Raw genomic sequence first — 27,223 nt, 5'->3', positions numbered from 1 at the left:
TTCAAATGACTCAGGGACTTCTTTTTTAGGAATAAGGGCTATAAATGTTGAGTTAAAAGGCGCATATATCATACCTTTCCTTCTGGACTCCTCAACCACATCAGTTAGTTCTGAGCCAATCTGATAAAAAAACTGCTGAAAAAATTCTATAGGCCACCCGTCAGGCCCAGGACTTTTATCTTTTGCCATAGATTTTATTACATTCTCCACTTCTCCAGAAGTGACTTCCCCCAGTAAGCCTTCCGCTTCTTCCTCCTCCACATATCGAGGAAAACTTTGGGCTGTTCTAATAACCTCTGCTAATGTAGGCTCTCTCTGCTCAGAAAAAAGGTTTTGAAAGTGGTTCCTCCCCATGTTTGAGAGCGATTCAAAGGTATTTGCCTCTCTACCTTCTTCGTCTTTTAGTTTCCAGATAGTATTCATTATCCTCCTACCTTTCGCATAGTTGTGAAATTTTTTTGTATTTTCATCTCCAGCCAACAGCCAGATCGCCCTGCTTTTCAACCTCCATTCTTCTTCTCTGTCCAAAAGAATTTGGCTTCTCTACTTTTCTAACAATAGAATCCTGTCCTTCGCTTCCTGAGATTCATATCCATTTGAGTCAGGTTTTTCTAGTTCCCCAAGCTCCATGTTGATACTGATTAAGGCTTCGTTTTGCTTTTGCTTCCTTTTTTTAGCCCAGTCCATTGTGGCCTTCTTCATCCTTTTCAGATTTTCCATGAAAAGGAAACTCTTATCTTCCATTTCGTCCCTGCTTGGATGTTGCCAGGTTTCATTGAAGAGCTGTCTGAATGATTCCTCCTGCATCCAAGCAGCATTGAATTTAAAAGGTGTTGCTGGTTTAAAGGGGGGCTTGGATAGTTCAAGCAGGATAGGGAAATGATCCGAATTTCCTCCCTCTCCTATCCACTGTCGGAACATCGGTATTCTGGAAGCAAGATCCTCACATAAAAGAAATCTATCTAGTCTTTTAGCGACTCGGGCTTCACCTGTTCTACGGTTTCTCCATGTAGGCTTTAGCTTTGACAGATTTGCATCAATCAGTTTATGCGAGGTGAGGGCATTTTGAAAGAAATCCGATAAGGGGTCTTCTCTGGTTGAGGGGCCCCATGCTTCCGCGTTTCCAATGGAGAAATTTAGATCTCCTCCTACTACCAGATTTTGATCCCTCATCACAGATTTAGCCAGGAGGCTGTTCCAAAATGAGACCCTCTCCTGGCATGGCCCGTATATATTTAAGATAGACAAAGGGCCATCAAATTCAGGGGACAAAACTTCCATCCCAAACCGTGATACATACCCCACGTATTTAACAGCTTCAATCTTCCTTCTCTGAATCCTACAGCCACACCTCCTGAGTGACCATTTGAGTCCAATGCTTGAAACTGCCACCCCGGGAACAAAGAGCATAAAGATGTCACTACTTCTGAACTCAATCCTAGAGTTTCCTGCAGCATGAGAAGATCAGGGTTGTATCGTTGCACCAACTCCTTCAAAGCTAGTTTTTTGGGTTTACTGGCTAAACCCCTACAATTCCATGAGAGACAGATCATTTTGGTATCTCCTCACAGGGTTTTGCCGCTCTAAGCACCCCAGGAATTGACAGCTGTTTACCATCCTCCACATCATATTTTGCTTTTACTTGAGCTTTCGATAGAAAAGACTTCCGCCCCCTTGACTTCTTCCTAGAGGTCTGAGGAACCTCCATACCTATGCCTCCGATTGGTTCTCCGGTCGCCGGTCTTTTGTCAAGGGAGCGCAGGTTGTAGTGACATTCAGGTTTGGGAACAGGGATTTTAATATCGCTTTTACTGATAGCTTTTGAGGTCCCTTCACAGTTCAGATTGATTTTGGGGATAGATGCAGTAATGATTTCAACCCCCTCTTGTTCTATAGATGCATGATTATGCAGATTTGAAATAAGCATGCCTCTTTTACTTCGTTTGGAGAATGCAAAGAAGGAGAATAAAAGTCCAGATGCGTACCCATCGAGCCTTCATGAACTTCTCTTGATGCTTCCGGATCACCCTTGCTCGAATCGATAGGAGGACCTTCTTCAGCTCCCTGACTCATGGTCTGTACCTGCTCCGAAGCCCTCTGTTCCTCGATCCTTTCCACCTCCATGGCGTCCTCCACTTGAGTCGCTTCTGTCCTGGGGGTTATCTCTGCTCCTTTTGTTCGCATTTCTTCTTCATCTTTCCTCTGTTTCCTTCTGCGCCGAAAACCCAAGGGACAGTCCCTTGCCAAGTGGCCATACTCATGGCAACTATGGCACCTGAAAGGCAGGTGTTCGTAGTCCAACAGCTGATCAAAGACGAGGTCTTTATAGTGAATTTTTATGTTTCCCGGAAGACCTTTCCCAGGATTGAGGCTTACCAGTATCCGAGCCATTGCTTTATTTCTTGTTTCAACGAAAGACATGTCTGCTTCCAGATAGGAGCCAATCGTATTGCCTATAGACCTGAAGACTGATTCGACCCATAGAAAGGGCGGCAACCCAGGAGCGCGCACCCAAACCAGGAATGTGTCTACCTTCTCTCGCTGAGCGTCGAACAGAGGAGTCCATCGTCTAAATAGAACGGGCCGTTTCCCAAAAGCCCAATTTCTCGCCAGTACCCAATCCACCATATCCTTCTTGTCAAATTGGATCATGAACCATCCTTTTGCTAGCACCGAAACTTTGAAGGAATTCCCTGAATCCGCCTGCCATTGCTGATCTGCCCATTTCTGGATGAATTGTGCCGAAAAATTCTTTCCTCTAGCTCGTCCAACCAATGTGTTTTCCGCCACCTCCATTGCTTCCTCGATTTGAACGTCCACTCCAAGGACCAGATTTGCTTCTGTGCTTTTCTTAATTAGTTTATGTTTCTTTCTCTTTTCTCCAGTCTGCCTGTCGCCATGGGCCTCTTCTCTTCCTTTTCCATCAACCACCCCCTCTGTCTCTTCCGTTTGCTGCGCGAAATCCTTCTTTCCTACAAACTCAGATCCTGGGAGGATCTCAGCCTCACTGGCCCCCACTACCTTCCTGAGTCCTGCTCCTTCGACTGCTCCTTCCTTTAACCCTTCCTCTTGCTGCCTTACTGAAAAAAAGAAAAATTTAAAAAATGTATATTTATATTTATTTTAATCGATGTGAAAAAATAAAAAAAAAAATTATTTTTAATTAAATTAATCAATTAAAAAAGATTTTATAATATATATTTTAATTATAATAATTTATTTATTTGATTAATAATAATAATAATATTTTTAATTAAAAATTTATAAATATAAGAAAAATTAATCTCTACACGATTAAAATAAAATATTAAAAAAAATAATATTTTAACTTATTAAAAAATAAACCGAGGTTTTAAAATCATTGTACTTTTGAAAAGGTAAAGCGAAATTGATCCAATCCATTCGTTTTGAAACATACCATTACTTAAAAAAAACACAATAGGTATATGATCCCTAATTTGTTTTAATAAAATTTCAATATACTTTATTAACATATCATTAGGGTATTTATTTAAAACGTATTGTAAAAAAGAAATAGGAAATAAAGTTGCAAATTTAATAAATTTATTATAAAATTAGATATAAATTTTAAATATATTAATAATGATTAATTAAAATTAAAATAATATTCCTCACAATTATAAAATTACAACCATTTTAAAATTTTATTACCAAATCAATGCCGTGTGGATTATGGTGTTAACCATCTTCATTTAAGTTTAAAATGTTTATTTTAAACTCATTAAATAATAACCATTAATAACCACGGCTCAGAGTGCACTCACTTAGATATTTGCATGTTGAAATAATTCCAAAGCGATTTTGTTTGAGTGTGATTTTTTGGAAGCTTTTTTTGTCGGTTTTTTTTGCCTAATTTCTCTAAAATCTGGTAGTGCGATTTTTTTGGAAGCTTTTCCTGTGGGCTTTTTTTTGCCTAATTTCTCTAAAATCTGGTAGATATTTATTAAAATAACAAGTTTGAAATTCCAAAAAGTCACACTAAGACAACTCCATTCCAAAGAACTGGGTGGATTTGAGAGAGTGAGGTCAAGTTATATGTATTATTATTTATAATAGTATTAAATTAATATGATTGAAATTTTGTATTTAGTAATTTAATCAATACATAAATTTTAAAGTATTTAGCAATAATATGTTCAATTTGATTGACTTTGAATATAAATAAATTAAATTGTTTTAAAAAAATAAAAAATTTAATCTTAAAAATATTGAATTAATTTTTTTGTGAGAGCCAAACTAATATGATTTGACCTAAAACCCAATGCAATATCCACACCTAGCAGTTGGGATAATAATAAAAATTAAAATAATTATAAATGTTATTTGATATATGTATTTTTTAAGATAAATTAATTAAATTTATTAATAAGATTGTACTAATACTAGCATTTGCCCCAGATGTTGCAAAGAACTAAAAATTAAAATAATTATAAATGTTATTTGATATATGTATTTTTTAAGATAAATTAATTAAATTTATTAATAAGATTGTACTAATACTAGCATTTGCCCCAGATGTTGCAAAGAACTCCATATGGCAATAGAAAATGAATTAGTAGCTTGAAGTGTCTTGTAAAATCGATGCAAATCGATGCAAGCTCTGCACAACATTATAATATTTCAAAATGAAATATTTACAAGCTCTGCACAACATTATAATATTTCAAAATGATATATTTACAATGTCCAAGATCATTCAATCAACATTTATTACCACGACAAAGAACAATATAAACTTCTGATCACCTTGTGAGGACACAAATGAGAATGTTGAAGGTACTTTCCTTAGACACAACATTTGAAGTGCTTCCATGGTGCTGTATAATATTTACAATAAACATATGATAGTTATTGTATAAAAATAAATATTGGAAACAAGTTACAATTCTTCTAATCAAAATCAACATCACAATTACACTTTTGGAACAAATTGTCCAGCTAAGTCTAAGCAATTGTAACTCAAAAAATATCTAGAGAATAATACTAAAAATTAATTGTTTGGCATCATGTATCATTCTAGATGTATTATAAAATACAAACTTTCTAGTATTACCTTTTTACACATTCAATGTATAACTTATGTGGTAATGGTAGAACCATATATCTTTCCATGGCCTTTGGGCAATTGACTCTTACTATATCATTATAGTGAGTTGCAACATGTTTTGAAGCCTTGTCTTATCTAATATGTTGTTGTATCATGATGGTACATGATTGGTCATGCATTACTATATCATTTGCGATAGGTTTTGAAGTGTTGCCTTATATAATATGTTGTATATCATGATGGTACATGATTGGAAATGCATAATTCTAATGCAGAACATTGAATATGTTTTAGATGAACTATCTTTAATTGTTAAACACCTTAAGTTGCAACATGTTTTGAAGCGTTGCCTTATCTAATATGTTGTTATATCATGATGGTACATGATTGGCCATGCATAATTCTAATGCAAAACATTGACTCTGATTTAGATGAACTATCTTTAATTGTTAAACAACTTAACTGGAAAAACACATTTGCTATATTAGTGTGTTAATTACAAATGAGAAAACGTATTCATATCTATCTATGTATTTTTTTTATATGACTAGTGATCTTGCATAGAAGGTTGTATAATATACCATACAACACTTTGTGATTGAGTTACCAAATTATATAATGTACCATACAACACTTTGTGATTGAGTTACCAAAAGTGTCATGCAAGGAAGCTACTTTTAAAAAGCATGAATATATTGCAATTAATCTTAAACATTTATTATGTATGTAAATACAAGACCACTCCAATTACCAATTTTATTAATAATAAAAAAAGAAGAAGATTAATCTAATAAGAAAACAATTTTAATGTACAAGTCCAATTCTATAGATACTATAATAGTTTGTTCAAAAAATTTAATCGAAAAAAAATTGTTATATAATTCATACGTACTCCATTCCAATTATATTTATGTAAGGAACTAAAAAAATTGTTGTTATATAATTCATATGTACTCCATTCCAATTATATTTATGTAAGGAACTAAAAAAATTGTTTGTTATATAATTCATACGTACTCCATTCCAATTATATTTATGTAAGGAACTAAAAAAATTGTTGTTATATAATTCATATGTACTCCATTCCAATTATATTTATGTAAGGAACTAAAAAAATTGTTATATAATTCATACGTAATCCATTCCAATTATATTTATGTAAGGAACTAAATATTTTTAATATAATATTCTCGATTGTTGTTTAATTCTTGTTTACAAAAAATACACCACTTATTAAATTTATAATTTTTTATTAATTCATCCTCTTTTTATATATATGTATGTTATTACCAATTATATTTATGTAAATCATATATTTAAAATGAACTAAATATTTTTTAATATAATATTTTCAATTGTTTTTTAATTTTTGTTAAAAAAAACACCTTCTATCAAATTTATAATTTTTTTATTAATTCATCTTCTCTATATATATTTATTATTAATTATTAGTGTAAGTAAAATAGTATGCGAATAAATTTATGAAGGAAATAAAAATTAATAATTTGATAAAAATGAATGTTTTTTATTTATTAATAATTATTGATGTAAAAATATTCATTTCAATATTTTAATATTATTTTGATTATTTTGAAAATTCGATAGATTTCAGAATTTATTATATATTTCTACTTTAAAAAACACATAGCATTAAAATCCAAAATTTCACATATATTTTGTTGATTTAAAAAAAACCATAATTTCCTATATATTTTGGTTAGTGAAAAGAAATCCTCTTCCAAAGCGAAATGGCGAGGGTGAGATAAAACAATATACAATGAAGTTTATATAATTTTCTCGTTCTTATGTGTTTGGCAAAGGAAAGTAAGTACTTATAATTTTCTCCAATAAGCATGATCCTTCTTTAAAAACCTTGCTCTGTAAAAGGTCATCTTCCTCTTGTCCTGGTACTTATAATAATAATAATGAATGTGTTATACATCTTTTAATTCTTTTAAATATAGAATTTACCATTTTCTACCATGTTCTAGTAAGAAATATCTTTTTTTAATTAAAAAACACGGTTATTTAATTATAAATTTTTAATATAACTTTTTTATAAAGTTTCAGATTTTCATCTGCCCAAAAAATTCTCTATCATATTAAGATAGGCATATTATTAAGCAAATAGTGTTAGAAAACTAATAAACTTAATCAGCGATTCTGCATGCGGAAAGAACTGAAAAGAATCGTTGAAACTTAATGCCCAGGGATACGGGTTACCTCCAGCCATTGGTGATGTTTTGATGAAGGCCACAGTCCACTTGCTTGCTTCTTCTTCAGCACTCCAGCTTCAATCCAAGCAAAAGAAAAAGAACACAAAATTCTGAAGGCACTTCCAAGCTCTGCTATCTCAGCTAGATGGTGTAGAACTGAAGGGGATTGAGATATGAGCTTGGGGACCAAACAGATGAATTTATAGCTAAGCTTCCATCAAGCTTCTGATAGCTATGTGTCAAATGTACCACAGATCAAGGCAGAGAACTCCAGATGGGAGTAATGGACCACTTCAGTAGCTCCTAACAATAAATTTATTAGCTGCAGTTGATTTCCTTAACTTAAGGAAACTACTGCAGTTGGTTTCCATAAGTTAAGGAAAGACTGCAGTTTAAATTCCATAATTTTAGGCAGCAATTTTGCATAAACTAATGGAGCTTAACATTCTCCCACTTGGTCCATACTTCCAAACTTAATGTCTCAACTTAAAAACCATTGATAATCTGTATTAAGTAATAGATACATGAATCATGGCGATAAGTCCTCTTATGACGAGTATTATCTTCCATGTATTACTATGTATTTATTCTTATTATAATTTATGTGGCAACAATTTCTTAATGAATAAACCCTATGTTTATTCTTGGTCCTTCTTAAATGAATTTTCTCAAATCAACTTAAGGTGCACATAAATATGAGAAAAAACATCACAATTATTAAGAATTTCATTAACATTGTCCATACAATGAAAAACTGCATAATGGAACCAAGTCCCATATTCAATACATGATCCTTGAATTTAAACGGTGGCATGCCCTTAGTCAAAGGATCAGCGATCATTAACTCAGTGCTGACGTGCTCAATGACCACTTTATTTTCTTTAACACGTTCCCTTATAGCTAAATACTTAATGTCGATGTGTTTATTTCGACTCCCACTTTTTTAGCCATAAAACCAGCAGCTGAATTATCACAATATATTCTCAATGGCTTAGATATAGAATCCATAATTCTAAGCCCAGAAATGAAATTCTTAAGCCATACACCATGTAAATTAGCCTCAAACATGATATACATAAGCATGTAGTCTTTGGTCCCTTGAAGGTACCTCATTACTTTCTTTGCAGCTCTCTAGTGGTCTAAACCTGGATCACTCTGATATCGTCCCAACATTCCCAATGGGAGCTACACTTGGTGAACAATCCTTCATCCGAAATCTCTCTAAAATTTTATTAATATAGGTTTCCTGTGACAGACCCAAGATGCCTCGAAATCTGTCTCTATGGATCTTAATGCCAATGACATAAGATGCCTCACCCATATCCTTCATATCAAAACTTTAAGAGAGGAATTGTCTCACCTCATGTAGCAAACCCTTATCATTGTTGCTAGCAAAAGGTCATCCACATATAAAACAAGAAAACAAATTTTACTCCCACTAACCTTCAGGTATATACATTGATCCATAATGTTTTCTACAAAACCAAAAGAAGAAATTACATTATGAAATTTCAAATACCATTGGCGGGATGCTTGTTTTAAACCATATAATGACTTCTTGAGCTTGCAAACCAATTGCTCACCATGACTAGAGGGGAATCAATGAAGATGTGTTATTAATGAAGAAGTGTTGTCAATCATTAATGACGAAGTGTTATTAATGAAGAAGTGTTAATAACCATCATCCTTTAGTGCCAGTGTGAACATGCATTGAATCATATGTGACATTGTTTTGTAAATTAATGCAGTAAAGACCATTAGACAAAATACCATTCCCAACATAATCAAATTTATAGAATAGACTGAAAAATTCTTTTCTGAAAAGTTTAAGGAATATCCAAAAGGTATAAGCCTTGAAACTGAGATCAAGTTTCTAGAAAAACTTGGAACATAAAAGGTCTTTTCTAACTTCAAAACAAAACCACTACTTAAAGCTAAATAACATGTTCCTATAGCTTCCACATGCGAGCCCATCTTGTTTCCTGATAAGATGCTTTGCTCACTTCCCACTGGCTTCCTTAGGTTCTGCAAACCCTTTGTCTGCAAGCCATTTCTGATATTTGGCGCATTCCTTCTTCATGTGTCCCTTCTTCTTACAGAAAAAACACTTGGAAACCTTCTTGATATCAGCTTGGGGAGGTGCTTTACCTTTCCCTTTCCGATTGGCTTGAGATTTTCCCTTTCCACGCGTTGCCAACATTGCACTCTCTCCCAGTTCCATCACCAGTCTCTCTTCCTCTTGAACACACATAGTCATGAGTTCATTAATTGACCATTTATCCTTATGTGTGTTGTATGAGATTTTGAAAAGTCCATATTGGTGTGGAAGGGTGTTCAGGATGTAGTGCACTAGGAAGGACTCCGACATTTCAACCTCGAGTTTCTTCAATTGAGCCACAGTGTCCCTCATCTGCATGATGTGCTCGCGCACACCTTTCACACTGGTGAGCCTCAGGGATGAGAACTTCATGATTAGGGTGCTTGCTAGTGCCTTGTCTGAAGAGACGAATTGTTCATCAATGGCCTTCAACAAGTCTCAGACCTTGTCATGCTGATCAACGGAACCTCGAATGCCAGCTGAAATTTTAGTCTTAATGAAAATCATGCTTAGACGATTGGATCACTCCCATCGTTCATAAAGCGCGACGTCCGCTGTAGTGCTGGTATTAGTGAGTGCCGATGGTTCATCTTTCCTGATAGCATAATCTATGTCCATCCACCCTAAATGAAGGAGAATCCTCTCCTTCAAAATCTTGTAGTTATCTCCCTTAAGTTCGGGAATGTCACAACGAATTTCAGAGAAATTTGCAGGTTGTACTGCTGCATCAAAATAAAGGATTACATGCTTATGTTAAAATTGAGGCTTAATAACTTTCATGTTTTACCAATGTAAATCATGCAAAAAAGAATTGAATCAAATGACATGAAAATTGCCTGTGGGCTAAACTTTCAATTCAAACAGACTCAATAAAACTTTATGAACTTTCATGTTTTACCAATGTAAAACATGCTAAAAAGAATTGAATCAAATGCCATGAAAATTGCCTGTGGGCTAAATTTTCAATTCAAACAGACTCAATAAAACTTTATGAACTTTCATGTTTTACCAATGTAAAACATGCTAAAAAGAATTGAATCAAATGACATGAAAATTGCCTGTGGGCTAAATTTTCAATTCAAACAGACTCAATAAAACTTTATGAACTTTCATGTTTTACCAATGTAAAACATGCTAAAAAGAATTGAATCAAATGACATGAAAATTGCCTGTGGGCTAAATTTTCAATTCAAACAGACTCAATAAAACTTTATGAACTTTCATGTTTTACCAATGTAAAACATGCTAAAAAGAATTGAATCAAATGACATGAAAATTGCCTGTGGGCTAAATTTTCAATTCAAACAGACTCAATAAAACTTTATGAACTTTCATGTTTTACCAATGTAAAACATGCTAAAAAGAATTGAATCAAATGACATGAAAATTGCATGTGGGCTAAATTTTCAATTCAAATAGATTCAATAAAACTTTATGATAAAACTTATTAATTCATAACTCCTGTGGGTAGGTTATGAAATTTTATCCTAATTAATCACATAAATATAATAAAAATTCCTGTGGGATAAAATTTATTATATCCAGTGTAATTAATTACAATTCAATGTCTAAATAATCTTTATGTGATCTCGCCAATCAATATATGATTTTATTTAACTAAAGATGCTGTGGCTATTCTCTAATTAATTAAAATCATATGGATCACTAGACATTATTTTGTTGCATATACAAAACTTAACCAGAGAGAAAAATAATGTTTACTGAAAGGAGTAAGTCAAAATGACATTTTAATAAACTCCATATAACTGTAATATTTTTCCAGCAAAATCAAATTTACATTCCTTAGTCTAACTGTCCCATAATTTATTTAAGACTAATTCTTAAATTAATTATAAAATGGGCTCTAAACAATTTGGAAATAAAACTGCAAATTTGAAATATTCAAAGACTAAATTATTTCAAATATTCAAATAGTGAAATATTCAAATATTTAAGAATGTATAAACTATTTCCTTTAACATGACTCATATTAAAAGGAATAGACTTCACAAACATTTCTTTCAGAATATATATATATATATATATATATATATATATTCATTCTAGATATCCAGTGCTGTGAATCACACCATCTTTAACGCTTCAAAACCATTAAGACCGACATTTTGTTAGATACGTAATGCTGTGAATTGTACCATTGATGGTTTAGCATGCACAATAGGAAGACATGTCCTTTAATATGCATTTATCTGTGTCATGAACACCCTAAACTCAGGTCTCTCTTATTGTCAGATGGTAGTCAGCCGTATCAATAAACTCCTTATAACACAGTCAGCACCATACAATCTCTTAAATTATTATACTACATAATATAAATTACCATGATTCCCAAACATATAATTAATGTCTTGAGCATGAACTTAATCTGTAAACATCGTACGGCTTGGAGCGACTCCGACACATATAAGAAGTTTACCTGTTCCTCATTATAAAATTTTATTTTACCTGCTCTTCATTATGAACCTAGGCTAACAAGTTGAACCCCATATGTGCATAAACACATAATATCGGTTTCTGAACAGAAAGGCATAAACGACGGAATATGCACAACTGTAATAAAGAGACACATAAATATAAATTATCTGTTGATGAACTCAAGCGTGGTCCATATAAATTACTGAATCTTAACAATCGTTATAGAGAGACAGCTGCTCACATAATATAAAATTAGTGCGAGTTTATGTTAAACAGTATATGGATTTCATTGTTTAGGTTTTATATATATAACCAAACCATAAAAAAACATAATCAAAATATATACCATGCCACGTATTTGTTTAATATGGTATTACCCATAACGGTTTACATGGTATTACCCATGGTTTTACATGGTTTACGGGTTACATGGTTTACATGGTATCAAAATATATAATACATGGTATTACCCATAACGGTTTACATAAAAACATAAAATATATTCCACATACTTATTACTTTTATCTTAAAGAAAATATAAAACCCATTCACGACTATATTCAATAAAACAAAAACATAAACTATATTCCACATACTTTATGATAAGCTCGAGGATGAATCATCCTAAGTTTCTGAAAAATCAAGGCCTTACTACCCACCGGACCCTATCACGTGAACATAAACGACATTGTGCTCCATTACACGTCACTGGCAAATGGGCTGAACCCGGATTTTTCATGAGTTGGGTGAGGGGTCTATTCACCTTATTACCTAACCTGTTGGCAGCTGACAAGTCACCAAAACCAATAAAATATAAACAGCAAAGGACGCATCAAATGATTTGGCATATCCAATTCTGCTGAGCTGTAAATTTGGAATCCGAGAGCTTCGAATCGCTCGGGTATGGAGGCGACTTACACCGAGACTGTGGAGGAGACGATGCCATCGTATCTATAATCTCAGCAAGAGTCTATAAGAATGGGCTGAGAAAAAAAAAAATCCCCAAAACCAAAAACCAATTTCTCAAGGAGGCCGGCTGTTCAAGAAATAGGCAAGAATAAAGCCCAGCCGAAATACAAATATTTTAAGAGAGGAATTCGTTTCTTGGCTAACACACAACAAGGCAGAGGTAAAGGGGCTCTGATACCAAATGTTAGAAAACTAATAAACTTAATCAGCGATTCTTCATGTGGAAAGAACTGAAAAGAATCGTTGAAACTTAATGCCCAGGGATACGGGTTACCTCCAGCCATTGGTGATGTTTTGATGAAGGCCACAGTCCACTTGCTTGCTTCTTCTTCAACACTCCAGCTTCAATCCAAGCAAAAGAAAAAGAACACAAAATTCTGAAGGCACTTCCAAGCTCTGCTATCTCAGCTAGATGGTGTAGAACTGAAGGGGATTGAGATATGAGCTTGGGGACCAAACAGATGAATTTATAGCTAAGCTTCCATCAAGCTTCTGATAGCTATGTGTCAGATGTACCACAGATCAAGGCAGAGAACTCCAGATGGGAGTAATGGACCACTTCAGTAGCTCCTAACAATAAATTTATTAGCTGCAGTTGATTTCCTTAACTTAAGGAAACTACTGCAGTTGGTTTCCATAAGTTAAGGAAAGACTGCAGTTTAAATTCCATAATTTTAGGCAGCAATTTTGCATAAACTAATGGAGCTTAACAAATAGGGGGCAACATTCGGCTCATACTACCATATCACTAAAATCCAAAATTTCTCATACTACCATATCACTAAAATCCAAAATTTCTCATCTATTTTACTGAGCTAAAAGAACCCAAATTTTTTCAGTGCAAAAAAAACCTCTCCCAAAGAAAAATGATGAGGACAAAGTAAAACATTGTTTTACAATGACGTTTCTAAAATTATCTCATTAGGCAAAGGAAAGTGAGTACTTATAATCTCCTCCAGTAAGCACGATCCTTCTTAATAAACCTTGCTATGTACAAAGTTATCTTCTACAGAAAAAGGCACAGGAGGCCATAGGAAAATGCATCTGTTGAAGGTAGTACCCACAGCGTGACATAACCTTGCACATGACAACCCTTATTTTGCAGGATCTTGTTTATTGTAGGAGATTATAATGAAAAAACTTTTGTACCTTAATGTTTCATCTCGGTCTCATTTTTCTTTGAAGGAGAATTTATAAAGCTCTGCCAACAATATACGAACAATAATATTATGGAGAGTTTTTTGTACCTTAATCTTTCATCTCAGACTCATTTTGCTCTGAAGGAGAATTTATAAAGCTCAGCAGAATATATGATAGTCACTAAGTGAAAGATATGAGAAATTTGACTGGTGGCCGGTGGGATTGCTTCCTCTCCCAACAATATACGAACAAGATAAGAATATTATGGAAAGTTTTTTGTACCTTAATAAGATATATAACCACCCTATTCAATATAAAATGGGGGTTCATTGTGTGCTTTGTCTACACTTGAGATTAGACAAAAAAAAAAAAATGAATACCTTCCGAAGAAGACTGCTTTGCATCTGCTTCATTGGACATTGTCCATCGATTTTCTTTGTATTGCACAACTTTTCCGTTTCGAACAATAATGACAGAGCATCCTGTCGGGAGAATTTTGTACAAGATAGTTTGATCGGTTCCTTTTTCGCCTGAAATAAAATGTTTGAGGCAACAAGTTGGCCTCACCGGAAGTTTTCAAGAACGAGAACCTCAAATATGAAGCCTTCGGTGAAAAGCAAGGGGAAAAATTTGTATCTTTCAAAGCTTTACATAGTTAAAAATCAAACAGAAAGCAGAGATACTAAGCAGTTTACCATGTAACAAAACACTCAGATGTGCCAATAACAAGGGCGGAAGCCTTGCGAGCCATTGCCTGTTCAACTAACACTTTTTCGGGATTTTTACCCCTGAACAAACTTGATGTCCATTTGAATTTGTTCAAAAAATGCAAAAATACAGAAGATGATCCAAACATGATACTAACATTTAATATTCTGTGTGTATCCTGCATTTAATTTCAGTCTCTTTTTACTGTATGGGTACTATCCTGTTACACACAAAACAGATGGAATTTTAAATGTTCACCATTGAGAAGAGACAAGGAAGGATCACATACAGTAAGAGCGATCACGGTGTCTGTGGCTCGAGCCACAGCAGTAACAGTCCACAAAATTAAATCTACTCCTTCTTGCTGAAGGAAACCTATCAATATCACTTCCTGTCATTTCCTATCCACCTCTCGTCTGGCTCTGCCACCGCTGAATGTGATTTTTCATCTTGCACAAATACTTTTTTTAGCTCTCTTTTTAGCTCGGCTATCTAACGCCCAGGCTTAATCTCGAATGGGAAAATAAAGACTTCAGTTATTTTTCCACACTGAGAGTTTATCGTATATTGTCTATCAGAGGATGGCAGGCGAACAATGGTAATTATCACATAACGAATTCTAACGGATTCATACCGGTTTTTTCAATCCAATGGCCATGGCTATTTTCATCGTCTAACATCTAAATCAAAGGCTGACAAAGTTTTTTTTTAACATGATCGGGTACTTATATATTATAAAACTGCTTGGAGCCAAATCCAGTTACATAAGTGGATGGAAGTAGATAAAGAGAAGTCCAAAATGGGTTCGCAGACCCTGACTTCTTATAGACAAACTTGAGTAGTGTAGATTGGAAAAGAAAACGGCTATATAGCCTTACAAACAGACCTGCGAGAAGACAAAATTTGCTAGTCATTAGTTAGATTACTAGAGCTGATTGACAGAGTCATCAATCTGGGGTTCTTTCTTGACGCTTGCTCTGGTTGAAATCTCAGCTTGCATACTCTGAGTGATGGATTTGATGTGGGCGATTAACTCCTCCATGTGTTTGCATTTTTCCTTTAGGCTTTCTATCTCTGCCTTGTGTTTTTCCAGTTTCTTTCTCTTTGATATGCTATCTGCCTGAAAGTCCTCTTTGAGCTCGTTGAAATGTTTGACAAACCTTGCAATCATAAAGCAATGGGCTTTACACAGCGTGCAGTTGCTGTTTCCAAGCACTCTGTCCAAAGGATTCTCGGGCATCTCTTGATTTTCCGGAGCCTCAGTATGCTCTCTGTTTTCCGGGATCTCTGCCATTTCCAGGGAACTGATATGGATGCAGAGCGGGAACAGGGAAAAGGAGCTGGGGTGAAGAGGAAGGAGACCTGCACGAAAGAGGGAAAATGCTACGAAGAAGGAACAGAGCAGGGGAGAAATCACACTTAAAATGGAGAACCAGGCACAGAGATTTACCAAACTGTCGAGGAGGAGAGGAGCAGCCGAGCTGAAGGCGATATTCCGATCTTGGAGATTGCTAACTTCCCTGGGAGCTTTTGAGAACGATCTCACAACCGATTTGAACGGATAGCGGCCTCTCTTGATGCCGAACTTCTTGAGCTGAATGCCAGGAATAGAACCTTTACTCTCCTGCGAAGAAAGGGACGTGTTTCTGATGTGCTCGTAGAGAGAAGGATTGGTGAATATATAGAGCGGAGTGGGAGGGTGAGCGGGCCGAGGATGCGACATAAGCTCAGTGATCTGGCTAGGATTAGCCACCAGCTTAAAATCTTTGCAGCAGTCTAAGGAGATCGTGAAAAGACTTCTACCTAAATTCTGCATGGGAGAGTCACGAGAAAGCTGGGATATCGAGATCCTGTGATCGGACCAAAAATGATGAGAGGTGGGCATGGAGAAGGGGGGATCGAAATTCAAAGCCTGGCATGCAGCGTGCGACTTGACTGATTTTGGCCAGAGATCACAAGAAGGAGGGTGGGGAATGATAAGACAAAAGGTCGAATGGATGCTGGAATGACTGGTCGGAGAGTTTGACAGGCAACTAAGCCGACTACGGGACTGGTTTTTCATATATGAGATCATTTTCTTTAACTTGGCCGATCTGTCTGTTGGATGCCTTAGTGGCGTAATGATCCGCTTCAGTGTTGTTGTCTCTTAGAACATGTTTGAAAGTCGTGTCTCCCATTTCTTTGACATTATCCTCAATCCTGAGCTTTACATTATTAAGGGCCTCTTTTTTAAATTCTGTTCCCGCCACCATAGCTGCAATGACGATGGCCGAGTCTCCCACTATTATTGGATTCCTGATTCTCAGCCGGTTCAGAATGAGGGTGCCTAAGTAGAGGCTGTAAGCTTCAGCCAGGTTGTTGGACATTTGGCCCAAACCCCATTCGTAGCTTACCAGAGTTTTGCCATGGCTGTCCTTTATGATACCCCCTGCTCCAGCTTCCCCCGGGTTATTTTTGGAGGCCCCGTCGAAATACAAAGTAGGGAAATTCTGATCTAGGATCCATTGACTTACTTCTTCCCTTGTGCCTCTGAGCTTCCAGTGTATTCTTCTCGTGCTAGCTTTGGGGTGTGCTAGTTGATTGTTGCTATGATTGATGCTGAATTTGTTATACCATTCCATCTCTTCTTTGTGCCAGCTTGATTGGTCTGGAGGAGCTACCAAGTTTGCACTTATTGTTTCAGATATGAGCGCTGTTGTTTTTGCCAGTATGCGGACAAGGTTGGGCTTCTTGTCATTAAAAATACAGTTATTCCTAGCTAACCAGATTTGCCAACTAAGGGTAGCTGGGATGCATTTCCACATACGGGTGATATTGTTTTTACCTTTCTTAGGATAAGGATAACATTTTACCCAGTTTTTTTGAAGGGAGGATAGCTGATCAAAAGTCTCTTCAATTTTCATTGGTCTGACTATCTGAGTCCAACAACTTTGAGCGAGGGGGCAGTGGAAGAATAGATGATGGCTGCTCTCCTCCTCAGCGCGACAAAAGCAGCATATTGATGGCCCCAAGATCCCTCTTTTCCTTAGATTTTCAGCGGTAAGCACCTTTCCTTTGAGGAGAGTCCAATTGAAATGTTTGACCTTTGGAATGCATTCTGATTTCCAAACAGTTGTGAAGAGGTTCCATTTGGCTGTCGAAGTGGATGCCTGGAGGAATTTGTAACCATCTCTGACAGTGAATTTCCCACCGCTTGGGTCCCATATATACCTATCTTCAGCCCCTCTGTTGGTGGGTGCTGCGCCTGTGAGGGAGACCTTAAGATTAAGCCATAGTTCTCTGAGTTCATTGGGGATTTGAAGGTCCTTCCAGCCCTGCCAGGTGTTTCGGTCCCAAGTTGAAATATCATACAAGGAGGTTAAGTTTTTAGCTTCCATCCAGATGTGCAGAGGCCTGAGATTTTGGTTGTGGATTCTTGGTCTGGCGCCCATGATTCTATCAGTCCAGATATTGACCTCCTGGCCGCTTCCAGGCACTTTGGAAATGTTCTCTCTGAACTGAGGAAGGACTTTTTTAATTAGCTTCCAAACAGGGGTGAAAGATCTTTCAGCTATTGTTTCGGAAAGAAGATTAAAATTTGGTCCATTCAGATATTTCCTCTTCAATACTTCCACCCACCAAGAGCCTTTTCCAGTGAGGATTCTCCAAATTAGTTTAAAGCCCATAGCCCGGTTGGAGAAGCTCGGAATTTTGATGGCGAGCCCACCTTTTTCATAGGGAAGGATGACTTGTTCCCATTTGACAAGGCTAAATTTCTTGGATTCTTGCTTTCCCCCCTGCCAGAGAAAACTTCTCATTAATAATTCCATGTGCTTATGTGTGCTGGCAGGAGCCAAAGTGACCACATATTGGTAGATGGGGAGAGCAGAGAGAACAACCTTTATAAGGGTCGATCTACCAACCAGGTTTAGCCAAGAAACTCCCCAACTTTGAAGGAGACCTCTCATCTTTTCTATGTGTTTGGCCCATATCTCAGCCTTAACTGTTTCTTTGGCTAAAGGCAGACCAAGATAAGAGAAATAACTCCAGTTCCTCTGCATTGGAATGTCCAGAATCAGAGAGATTCTTTTCCTTATTTGTTCAGGGACATTCCAGGTATAGATCTTGCATTTTTTGTTATTCAGCATCCCTCCAGAGGCAACTAGGAAGGCGTCCAAGACTTTCTTGAATCTTTTTGCCATTAGGCTTGAGGCTCCCCCAATGAGGAGGGTATCATCCCTGAAGAGCGAATGATTAATCTCTTTAGTCCCTCTTTCTATACCAATTCCAGTGATCTCTTTTTGCTTGCGGAGTTTTTCTATTTCCGCCATTATGATGTATAAGAAAGGGGAGAGAGGGCAGCCTTGCCTCAATCCCCTGGTGCTTCTAAAATACCTGCTTGGGTGACCATTAATCATAGGGGCAGTCCAAGGGTTGGAGATACAACCAGAGATGGTGCTTATGAAGTTGTTTGAAATCCCGAACTTTTTGAGAGCTACAGTTAGGAAGTGGTGGTCGACTCTATCGAAAGCGTTTGCCATATCAAGTTTGATTATCATTCCTCGTTCCTTCCTGCTGATGCTGATGTGAATTGCCTCTTGAATAAGTATGACATTATCTGTGATTTGCCTGTGGGGAACAAATCCCCCTTGGTTCTCTAAGATTAAATAAGGAAGGAGCTTTTTGAGCCTATTGGCTAGAATTTTTGTTACTATCTTGTAGGAAACATTACAAAGGGAAATTGGCCGGAAGCGGTCGAAAGAACGAGGGTTAACGTCCTTAGGGATGAGAGCTAGATGTGAGGATTTTGTGTTGTCTCCCATATTGTGATTTTTAAAAACGTTTTTGACCATCTGCACAAAGTATTTTTTGATTGTGTCCCAATGGTTTCGGTAAAAGGCCACCGTAAAACCATCAGGGCCCGGAGCCTTGTCCTGTTGCATACTAAATGCTGCCTCCCTAATTTCCTCTTCTGTGACCTCCTGATCCAGATCTCTGTTTTGAGGGTCTGAGATTTTGTTCTCAACTGCGCTGAGGAAGTCAGAGCTGTCCGACTGCTGAGGGGCTGCTGCTAGAAGAGATTTAAAGTGGTTGAAAGCCGCCTCCTTAATTTCATCTTGGTCGCTGTACTCATGCCCTTCTGCCTCAATTTTATCTATCTGATTCCTGGTGCGCCTAAGCTTTATGTTGTTTTGGAAGAAGGAGGTATTTTTGTCGCCCGCCCTTAGCCATAGGCACCTCGATTTCTGCCTTTGTTCCTCTTCCTCAGCTCGATTTTGTCTATATCGCTCCATGTACATTTCATTTTCATGGATTATATCTTCGTTTGTGGGTTGGCTGTTCTCCTTTTCTTTGTTCCACTGCTCCATTTGCATATGCAGACCCATTTTTTTCCTCTTCTCCATTGCAGCGTATTCCTTGGCCCATTATTTGATGACTACTCTTAGGGATCTTAATTTGGTTTCCCAGACGTAGTAAGGCGATCCCCACACTTCCTTTGCCCACTGATTTTCAACGAGGGAGCGAAAGTCTTCTTTATAATCCCATATTTTATTGTATTTGAAGGGGAGGGGCCCTAGATTTCTCCCTTTTTCCATGTTCATCACCACAGGTTTGTGATTAGAGGCCAAATCTTGAATGATTTTGCTCTTGATGGTAGAGAAGCTTGCTGCGATTCTTTCCTGCACGAGAAATCTGTCTAACCTCTCTTTGATATTGTGGCAGCCTGTTCTTTTGTTACTCCATGTGTATTTCCCGTTGAAGGGAGGTATGTCAATGAGATTATGAGACTGGATTATAGCCTCCAGCGCCTCTCTTGAGGGGTCCGAATGAAAGTTTCCTCCTAACTTTTCATCCACATTTCTTATGAGATTCAGATCTCCTCCCAGAATTATGTTACTGTCGTGGGAGGACTATAATTCTAAGGATAGTGAGTCCCAACACGTTGATTTGTCCCTGTAATGGTTTGGAGCGTAGATGTTGTATATGCTGTAGACTTCTTGAGAGGCTTTGTTTCTGAGTTCTGTTCTTATCCACCAATTGCAAGATTGGAGGTTGATGTGAGTCCATTTATTCTTGTTCCAGAGTGTTCCTATACCTCCTGATGCTCCTTCTGATCCTATTGAGTAACCTTCAAAATTTTTGAATCGTTTAACTTGTTTTTGAAAATCTTGGTCTGAGATTTTGGTCTCTTGGATGAGGACAATGTCTGGCTGCTCCTGATTTATTAAGTCATGAACTGCATTTATTTTTAAGAAGGAGCCCATCCCCCTACAGTTCTAAGAGACCAGATTCATCATTTACCAGTTTTTGGGTGAGTCCCGCTTCTCTCCTTGGTTTTTTCCCCACTTCCTTTTTGCCTGTCAAGATAGGAGTCCATTGGTTGTTGTGCTCTAGTAGCCATTTATTTTGCTGCTGCCTTGTCTCTAAGTTCCTTGTTTGACTTTCTACCTGCCTTTCTTGGGGGATCTAAGGGAAGACTGGTTTCTTTCAGTTTATTTCTGGTGAGTATTCTCTCTATTGTTGGAGGAGGGGAGGGCAGAGGGATCGAAGGTGAGGAGATGACAGCTAATGAGTTGTTGCGAGGGGAAGGGGGAGGAGAAGAGGGATCTTCAACTTCCAAGGATTCAAAAGGGTTGGAGGTGGAGGGAAAAGAGGGAGCTGAGCTGGGTGGGGGAGGGGAGGGAGGGGGGGGGGGTTTCCAGGGAGGGCTTAGAGCTGGGCCCTTGAGAGGAAGAAGATTTTTTCTTTTTTACTTGTTCCCATTGGCCATCCGGAGATTCTTCATTTTCAATGGATTCATTTGATTTTGATTTGCTACATCTATTTGCAAAGTGTCCGTATTCGTGACATACCTTGCATTTGAAGGGCAGTTGCTCGTAGTCCAGCTGTTGGATGTGCGTCCATTGGTCGACCTTGATCTTGATGGCTTCCGGCAAGCCTTTCCCAAGATCTACTTCTACACAAATCCTGGTGCACGCATGCATGTTCTCCCTTGGCTCAGATCTTTCGATATATTTGCCGACTGCATTCCCTATTGCCTTTACTAATTCGTCCCCCCAACAGTGGAGCGAAAGGTGTGGGAGGCGGATCCAGACCGGAACTGCGTTTGGGATGCCCATTTCCGGATCGAAGTCTGGAGTCCATCTGTTCAGATAGAGGCCTCTTGAGTCCATGAAGTAGGGGCCGTTTCTAAATATGAGATTCCTGTCCTCTTTTGTTTCGAAGATGAATGTATAATAGCCCCTTCCACAAAATCTGATGGCTATTTTCCCTTGTGTCATTGCGATCCAGTTGCGCTCCACCCATTTTTGGACTGATCTTGGAGAAGGCCAGAGGCCAGTGAACTGACCTACGAGACCTCTTTCAGCGAGGGTGATTGCAGATTTCCTTGGCAGAGATGGAGGGAGAGATACCTCGGGGATTTCATCCAGTTTCTTGATAAACTTAGAGACAGAGGGACGAGTTTTTGCAGAGGCAATATCAGGGATCAGGGAAGCGAAGAGCTTTGCATTGTTCTCTGGATCAGGGGGGGGGGGGGGGCGTTCCCAGCCATTCAAGACTGAGAAGCTAGCTCAAAAGGGCGAGATCAGGGAATGGGCCCCAGCGTAGGGCCGGGAAGGAGGCCCGAGGATGGAAGCGCAGCGCGCAGGAGGGAGGAAGGCAGCGACTGGCGGCAGCCTGCCAGCAGAGCCTGGGGAGCAGAACCAGTCAAGCGCGGGAAGTTTGAATCGCCTCCAGTAGCCTCCGTCTGTCTAGACCTCAAGAGGATTCCATACCAACAGTTCCTCCCACAACTCCAAAGGCTGACAAAGTTACAAGTGACATGGGAGGGGAGTTTCTTTCAGACGGAACGCCTTACAACATATTTATTTTATATGTATATTTTATATAAATAATATACCATTAGAAAAATGTGAAATTTATTAGGTTACTATTTATATAAGCCACTAAACAACATAATTAAACTCATAACTTGAATATCTTTAAATATCATAGCATCCATTATAATTCTTGTAATATCAAGTACATTTCTAAGGTTTCTCTTGAGCTTCTAGGCTTTAACTAGTGTGACCATTTATTTGTAATATTAATTATAGTTTTAAGTTTTCTCTTGAGCTACTTGGATTTGACTGGTGTGACTATTATGTAGGCGAAGGGGAAGGCTTCATTTGTCATGATTGCAAGCAAAGTGTTTTGTGATGCATACCTAGGTAAACAACTTTTTGAAAATGGCTATTATATCTAGCAGTTTTAAATGTTTAAAAGCGATGAATAAGATGAAAATATGCAAAATCAAAGCACAAAAAGAAATCAAAGAAAATAAAAAACATATAAATAGTACCGAGGGCCTTCCAACATGTAATGTCCAAATGTTGATGGGCAATTGAAACATGCAAAATTCGAAACCATTCACCAATCCAAACTTGATATTCACTGAATGAAGTGAAAATTTGATATGCATGGATTGAACAACAAATTTGACACATAATCAAAGTTGGCTAGTGAATTTGAAATTCTCGAAAATGAAAATGCCTAGGCTGCATGTAAATTGAAATGGAGTTGTCTTTAAGTGCAATTTTTTGGAGTTTCCGATGGATTTCTGATCGGAATCTGACGGAAAAAGGTGTGGTGAAATCTTGATTTGTGTTGTTTAAATTGGTTTTTTTACTACATATATGGATTCAACACCTGAAACCCTTGGGCCACTTCGATTGTGCAGAGTTCACCCATCAAACTTGTGATTTCAATGAATCCCTACCGGTTTCTAGACAAATTAGATTGGAAAATAAACCGAAAAACTTTTCAAAAAGTGGCACTTAAAGACAACTCAAATTGAAATGATCACACTCCATTTCCTCACCAACCTGTTTCATTCATTAGAAGTTGAAACCTCATAAAAAAGGGCAATAATTTGATTACATATTTTACATCACATTAATAAATATTAAATGGAATGCACTAACAATACATTTTCACGGGACTGGCCACAAATTAACAAATGGAACATATGGACATGTGGCTAGGCCTTGCATGCTATGTATGGGTCATTTTTCTACTGGGTCGAAATGGATTTTCAGAGGTGGGGGATTTTGAACGTCAAGCGACCAGGTAAATTTGGCAATGCAGAGGTAAAGGGCCAAGCCACTTTGAAATGAAAATAATAATTGAGAAGCCTTTATTTCCATCCCTGAGATGTTGAGACGAAGATTATTTAAATTCTATTAACTAGCTATTTCCTTTAAAAGGCGCAAAGATACACCGAAGGAATGGAAGATTTGAGAATATCATCTCACCAAGATTTCGGAAGATTTATCTTTCATTGTTGTTCTTGAAGTAGCAAGTTTGTCTTGTGGTTATGCATACAACATCCTGAGTGAATTATCACCAAGATATGTGAATTGTGCGTGCAGTTGCAACAACTATCCCAAATTTAAGGATTGGAGTGCGATACCCCAAAAATATACTACTGCACATTTTAACCACGACCATGTAGGACTTGCAAATAATCCTACTAATGCAATATCAACACCATATGATCGGGAGGATAAAAAATATGCTAAAAAATGAAAGTTGTTGACACATAATCCTTGTGATTGGGTGAATTATTGTAAATAAACAAATGAGAAATGTGAACAGTCATCGGGAGATGAACTGAACAGTCTCTCCCTCATGTATATAACAGACCTACCTGATTGAATGAAATATATGAATCAGATTTTGCCTAATGGAGTTACTGCCTGGCCTGACATGGTATCAGAGCCAGCTCCTTTTTTTGGCTCATGTGCCTTGTAACTCCCTTGTCTGACTGAGTGCCTGTACTGCCTACGTTCTGTCTGCCATATTCCATTTATAAAACCTGCGCCCTGCTCTTCTGAAGCGCTGTCCTGTCCAGCGCTGTCCATACTGTCCTGAAAGAAGCGTTGTACGTTGGTGCCAGATTCTGACAAGCCTTCCTACTGTTACACTGCTCTCATTGCATACATTGAATGGATGCAGTGAACGGGTGGTATCGTTGGAACTGTGATAGTGTGCAGAGAAGGGTGCGTATTATCGTTGAAGGAATGTTAGCCGAGCCTTGGTTGAAGACTAAAACTTCAGTAACTAGTATGCAGAAAATGCGTTGAGTTCTATGCTTGTACGTTTTTCTTTTAACATAACTCCTATGTGAAGGACAACGCAGTGCTGGAAGAAGGCCATCAGAGCCCATCTACTCCACGGTGGTGGCAGTGGAAACGTTTGCAGGAATCGAGTAAAGAAGCCGCAGAGGGTCCGGCCCTCTCTCGTCAGAAGAGTGTGATCATTTCACGAGGTGGTGGTGGCTCTATCTTGCAAAGAACATTCAGTTTTGCAGTAGCCGAGCCCCGGTCTCCATACCTCAGCGTGATATATTTCCTTGCAAGAAACTGAGCATTTTTCCGGTGCGCGATAAAGAACGCACTCGATCAATCCAGTTGGACGGCTACTGTTCGTCAAGTGGCGCGAATGAACGATTCAGAGCTCGTGTGATTGAGCCGGTCTAAGTCTGCAGACCATATGTACATTTCTCTCACCATTTCGAGTAAACATAAAATTTCATAAAATTTGGCACATAATCTTGTGGAACCCTACTACCGGGGGTTGAGGTTTTGTACGCGAATCCATATACGCAACAGCACGCTGCTCGGCTCAGCTGGAGGATTCGAGCTTGCTAGTGGAAGGATTTGATAGCACATTATAGTGCTGGTTATATTCCTTTCAAATAGTTGAAAGCATACATTTGAACGCTAACAACAAATTTGTGGCAGAATGTTTGAGGCAGCCCTTTTAAAAGGAGGCCGTATGGTATGAAGAATTGGACTTGTATGCTGCGTATGCATTGAATTTTTTATTGGTGGCTGTGTACGTTTTTTTTGAAGGTCATTTTTTTTCTCTGTGTATTGAAGTTGTGATGGCTGTGATCCAATGGGTACATGAAAACCTTGTGTTAGAAGATGATAATGCCATTTGAGAATGCCCTTTTGAGTACATTTTTACTGTATATTGGCAGAAGCATTTTTCTATCAGCAAAACTATTTTTTTTACAGAATGCATTCAATCATATCCATGGTGGGAATAGTTCTCATTGGAAAGGTGAACTATCCTGAATGGTCCCAGATGATAAAACATACCCTCATCTTCAATGAGTTGTGGAAAGGAGTGTGTGTCGGAGAAGGAGACAATGACCCAGTAAAACCTACCTCAAACAAAGAGCTCGTCATTTGGGAAAACAAGAACATCAAAGCTTATGCATTAATCGCATCATCTGTAAATGAAGAGGCGAGTCGCCATATTTCGTCATATTCAACTGCCTTTGAAGCTTTACAAAAGCTGAAAGAACTCTATGACTCACATTCTGCACTTGAAGTTGTTCAACTCATGATTAAACTCTTCACTCTTGAACTGCAAAATAATGATCCTCTTGCTCTTGCATCTGAAGTAAAGTCTATAATGCATGATATCAAATCTACTAAGGTTGAATTGGATATTCCTCTTATCGCTTTTCTCAAGGCACTTTATCCTACTCACTCCAATTATCTTGAGTCATTGCAAGCAAATGGAAATCTCAAAGATATAACCTTTGACTCTCTTGTGAAAAAGTTTTCTGAAAGAGAGAAAGCTTTTGGAAAGAAGAAAACCCCTGAATCTTCTGAAGAGACTGTGTGCCTTGCTCATAAAGAAAAGCATCTTGCTCAAGACTCTACAAGAGGAAGAGGTGGACGAAGAGGAAGAGGAAGATATTTCAGAGGCGGGGGGCAGAAATTCTCAAGGAGAAAAGGCAGATTTACACTACATTCACTGCAAAAGAAATGGATCACATGATGCCTCTACATGCAAGCTACCATGGGACAAAATTGAGCAGAAAAGAAACCAACAGAAAGGTAAAATTGATGATACAGACAAAGGTAAAGCACCTGAATCCGCTCACTATGTTGTGGCACAATGTAACATTGGAGTAAATGAAGATTTATTTAATGCTTCACTTGCTTCCTGGAAAAATGATTGGTTGCTTGATTCAGGAGCAACCTGTCACATGACTCATAGAAAAGATTTTTTTGAAGATTTCACTGACAATGTTGATGGAGCAGTATATTTTGCAGATCAATCAAAAATCAAGCCAACAGGGCTTGGCACAATCAGGCTTAAATTGCCTGGTCTTCCAAACTTTCTTCTGCATCATGTTCTATATCTCCCACAACTCAAGAGAAACTTCTTATCCTTGGTCCACATCCACCAGCAAGGTCACTCCATTCATATGTTTGATGGCAAGCTTGAGGTAAGAAAAGCATTTGACCACTCACTTGTCATGATGGGAGTAGAAAAAGAAAGGTTTATCAAGCTGCAAGGAACCTCTGATCATGCACAACATTTCTCATACAATTCTCATCATGAAGAAGGTACACTTCCATCAAGTTTATTATGGCATGCTAGATTTGGACATTTGAACTATGACAGTCTCCGCTTGTTGAAGAAAAATGGTGTTGCTGGTTTTCCTACAATTCCTAGAAAACTTAAGCAATGTGATGCTTGCATTCTAGGAAAGCATAGCAAACAATCTTTTCATGATTCACATTCAAGAGCACATAGGAA

At 37.6% G+C, this 27,223-nt stretch overlaps 1 protein-coding gene across 1 annotated transcript; it reads right to left on the bottom strand.

Moving 5' to 3' along the window:
• Positions 1-16,677: 16,677 nt before the first annotated feature.
• On the bottom strand, positions 16,678-20,019 carry LOC149190155 (uncharacterized). The gene has a single exon (XM_089410441.1). It carries the CDS (start codon positions 20,017-20,019, stop codon positions 16,678-16,680), a length of 3,342 nt encoding a protein of 1,113 aa, XP_089266567.1.
• Between the last annotated feature and the right edge of the window lie 7,204 nt (positions 20,020-27,223).

Source organism: Pinus tabuliformis, chromosome 3_1 (assembly GCF_031772625.1).
Source record: "Pinus tabuliformis cultivar Carrire ecotype Pingquan chromosome 3_1, CPIR1, whole genome shotgun sequence".
Lineage (NCBI taxonomy): Eukaryota > Viridiplantae > Streptophyta > Pinopsida > Pinales > Pinaceae > Pinus > Pinus tabuliformis.
Note: the sequence above shows the minus strand (reverse complement) of the source record. Positions and strands in the feature narration are given on the sequence as shown.

Excerpts from the sequence above, each read along its gene's own strand:
- LOC149190155 (XM_089410441.1), bottom strand. The coding sequence starts at position 20,019 with ATGGAGAAGAGGAAAAAAATGGGTCTGCATATGCAAATGGAGCAGTGG.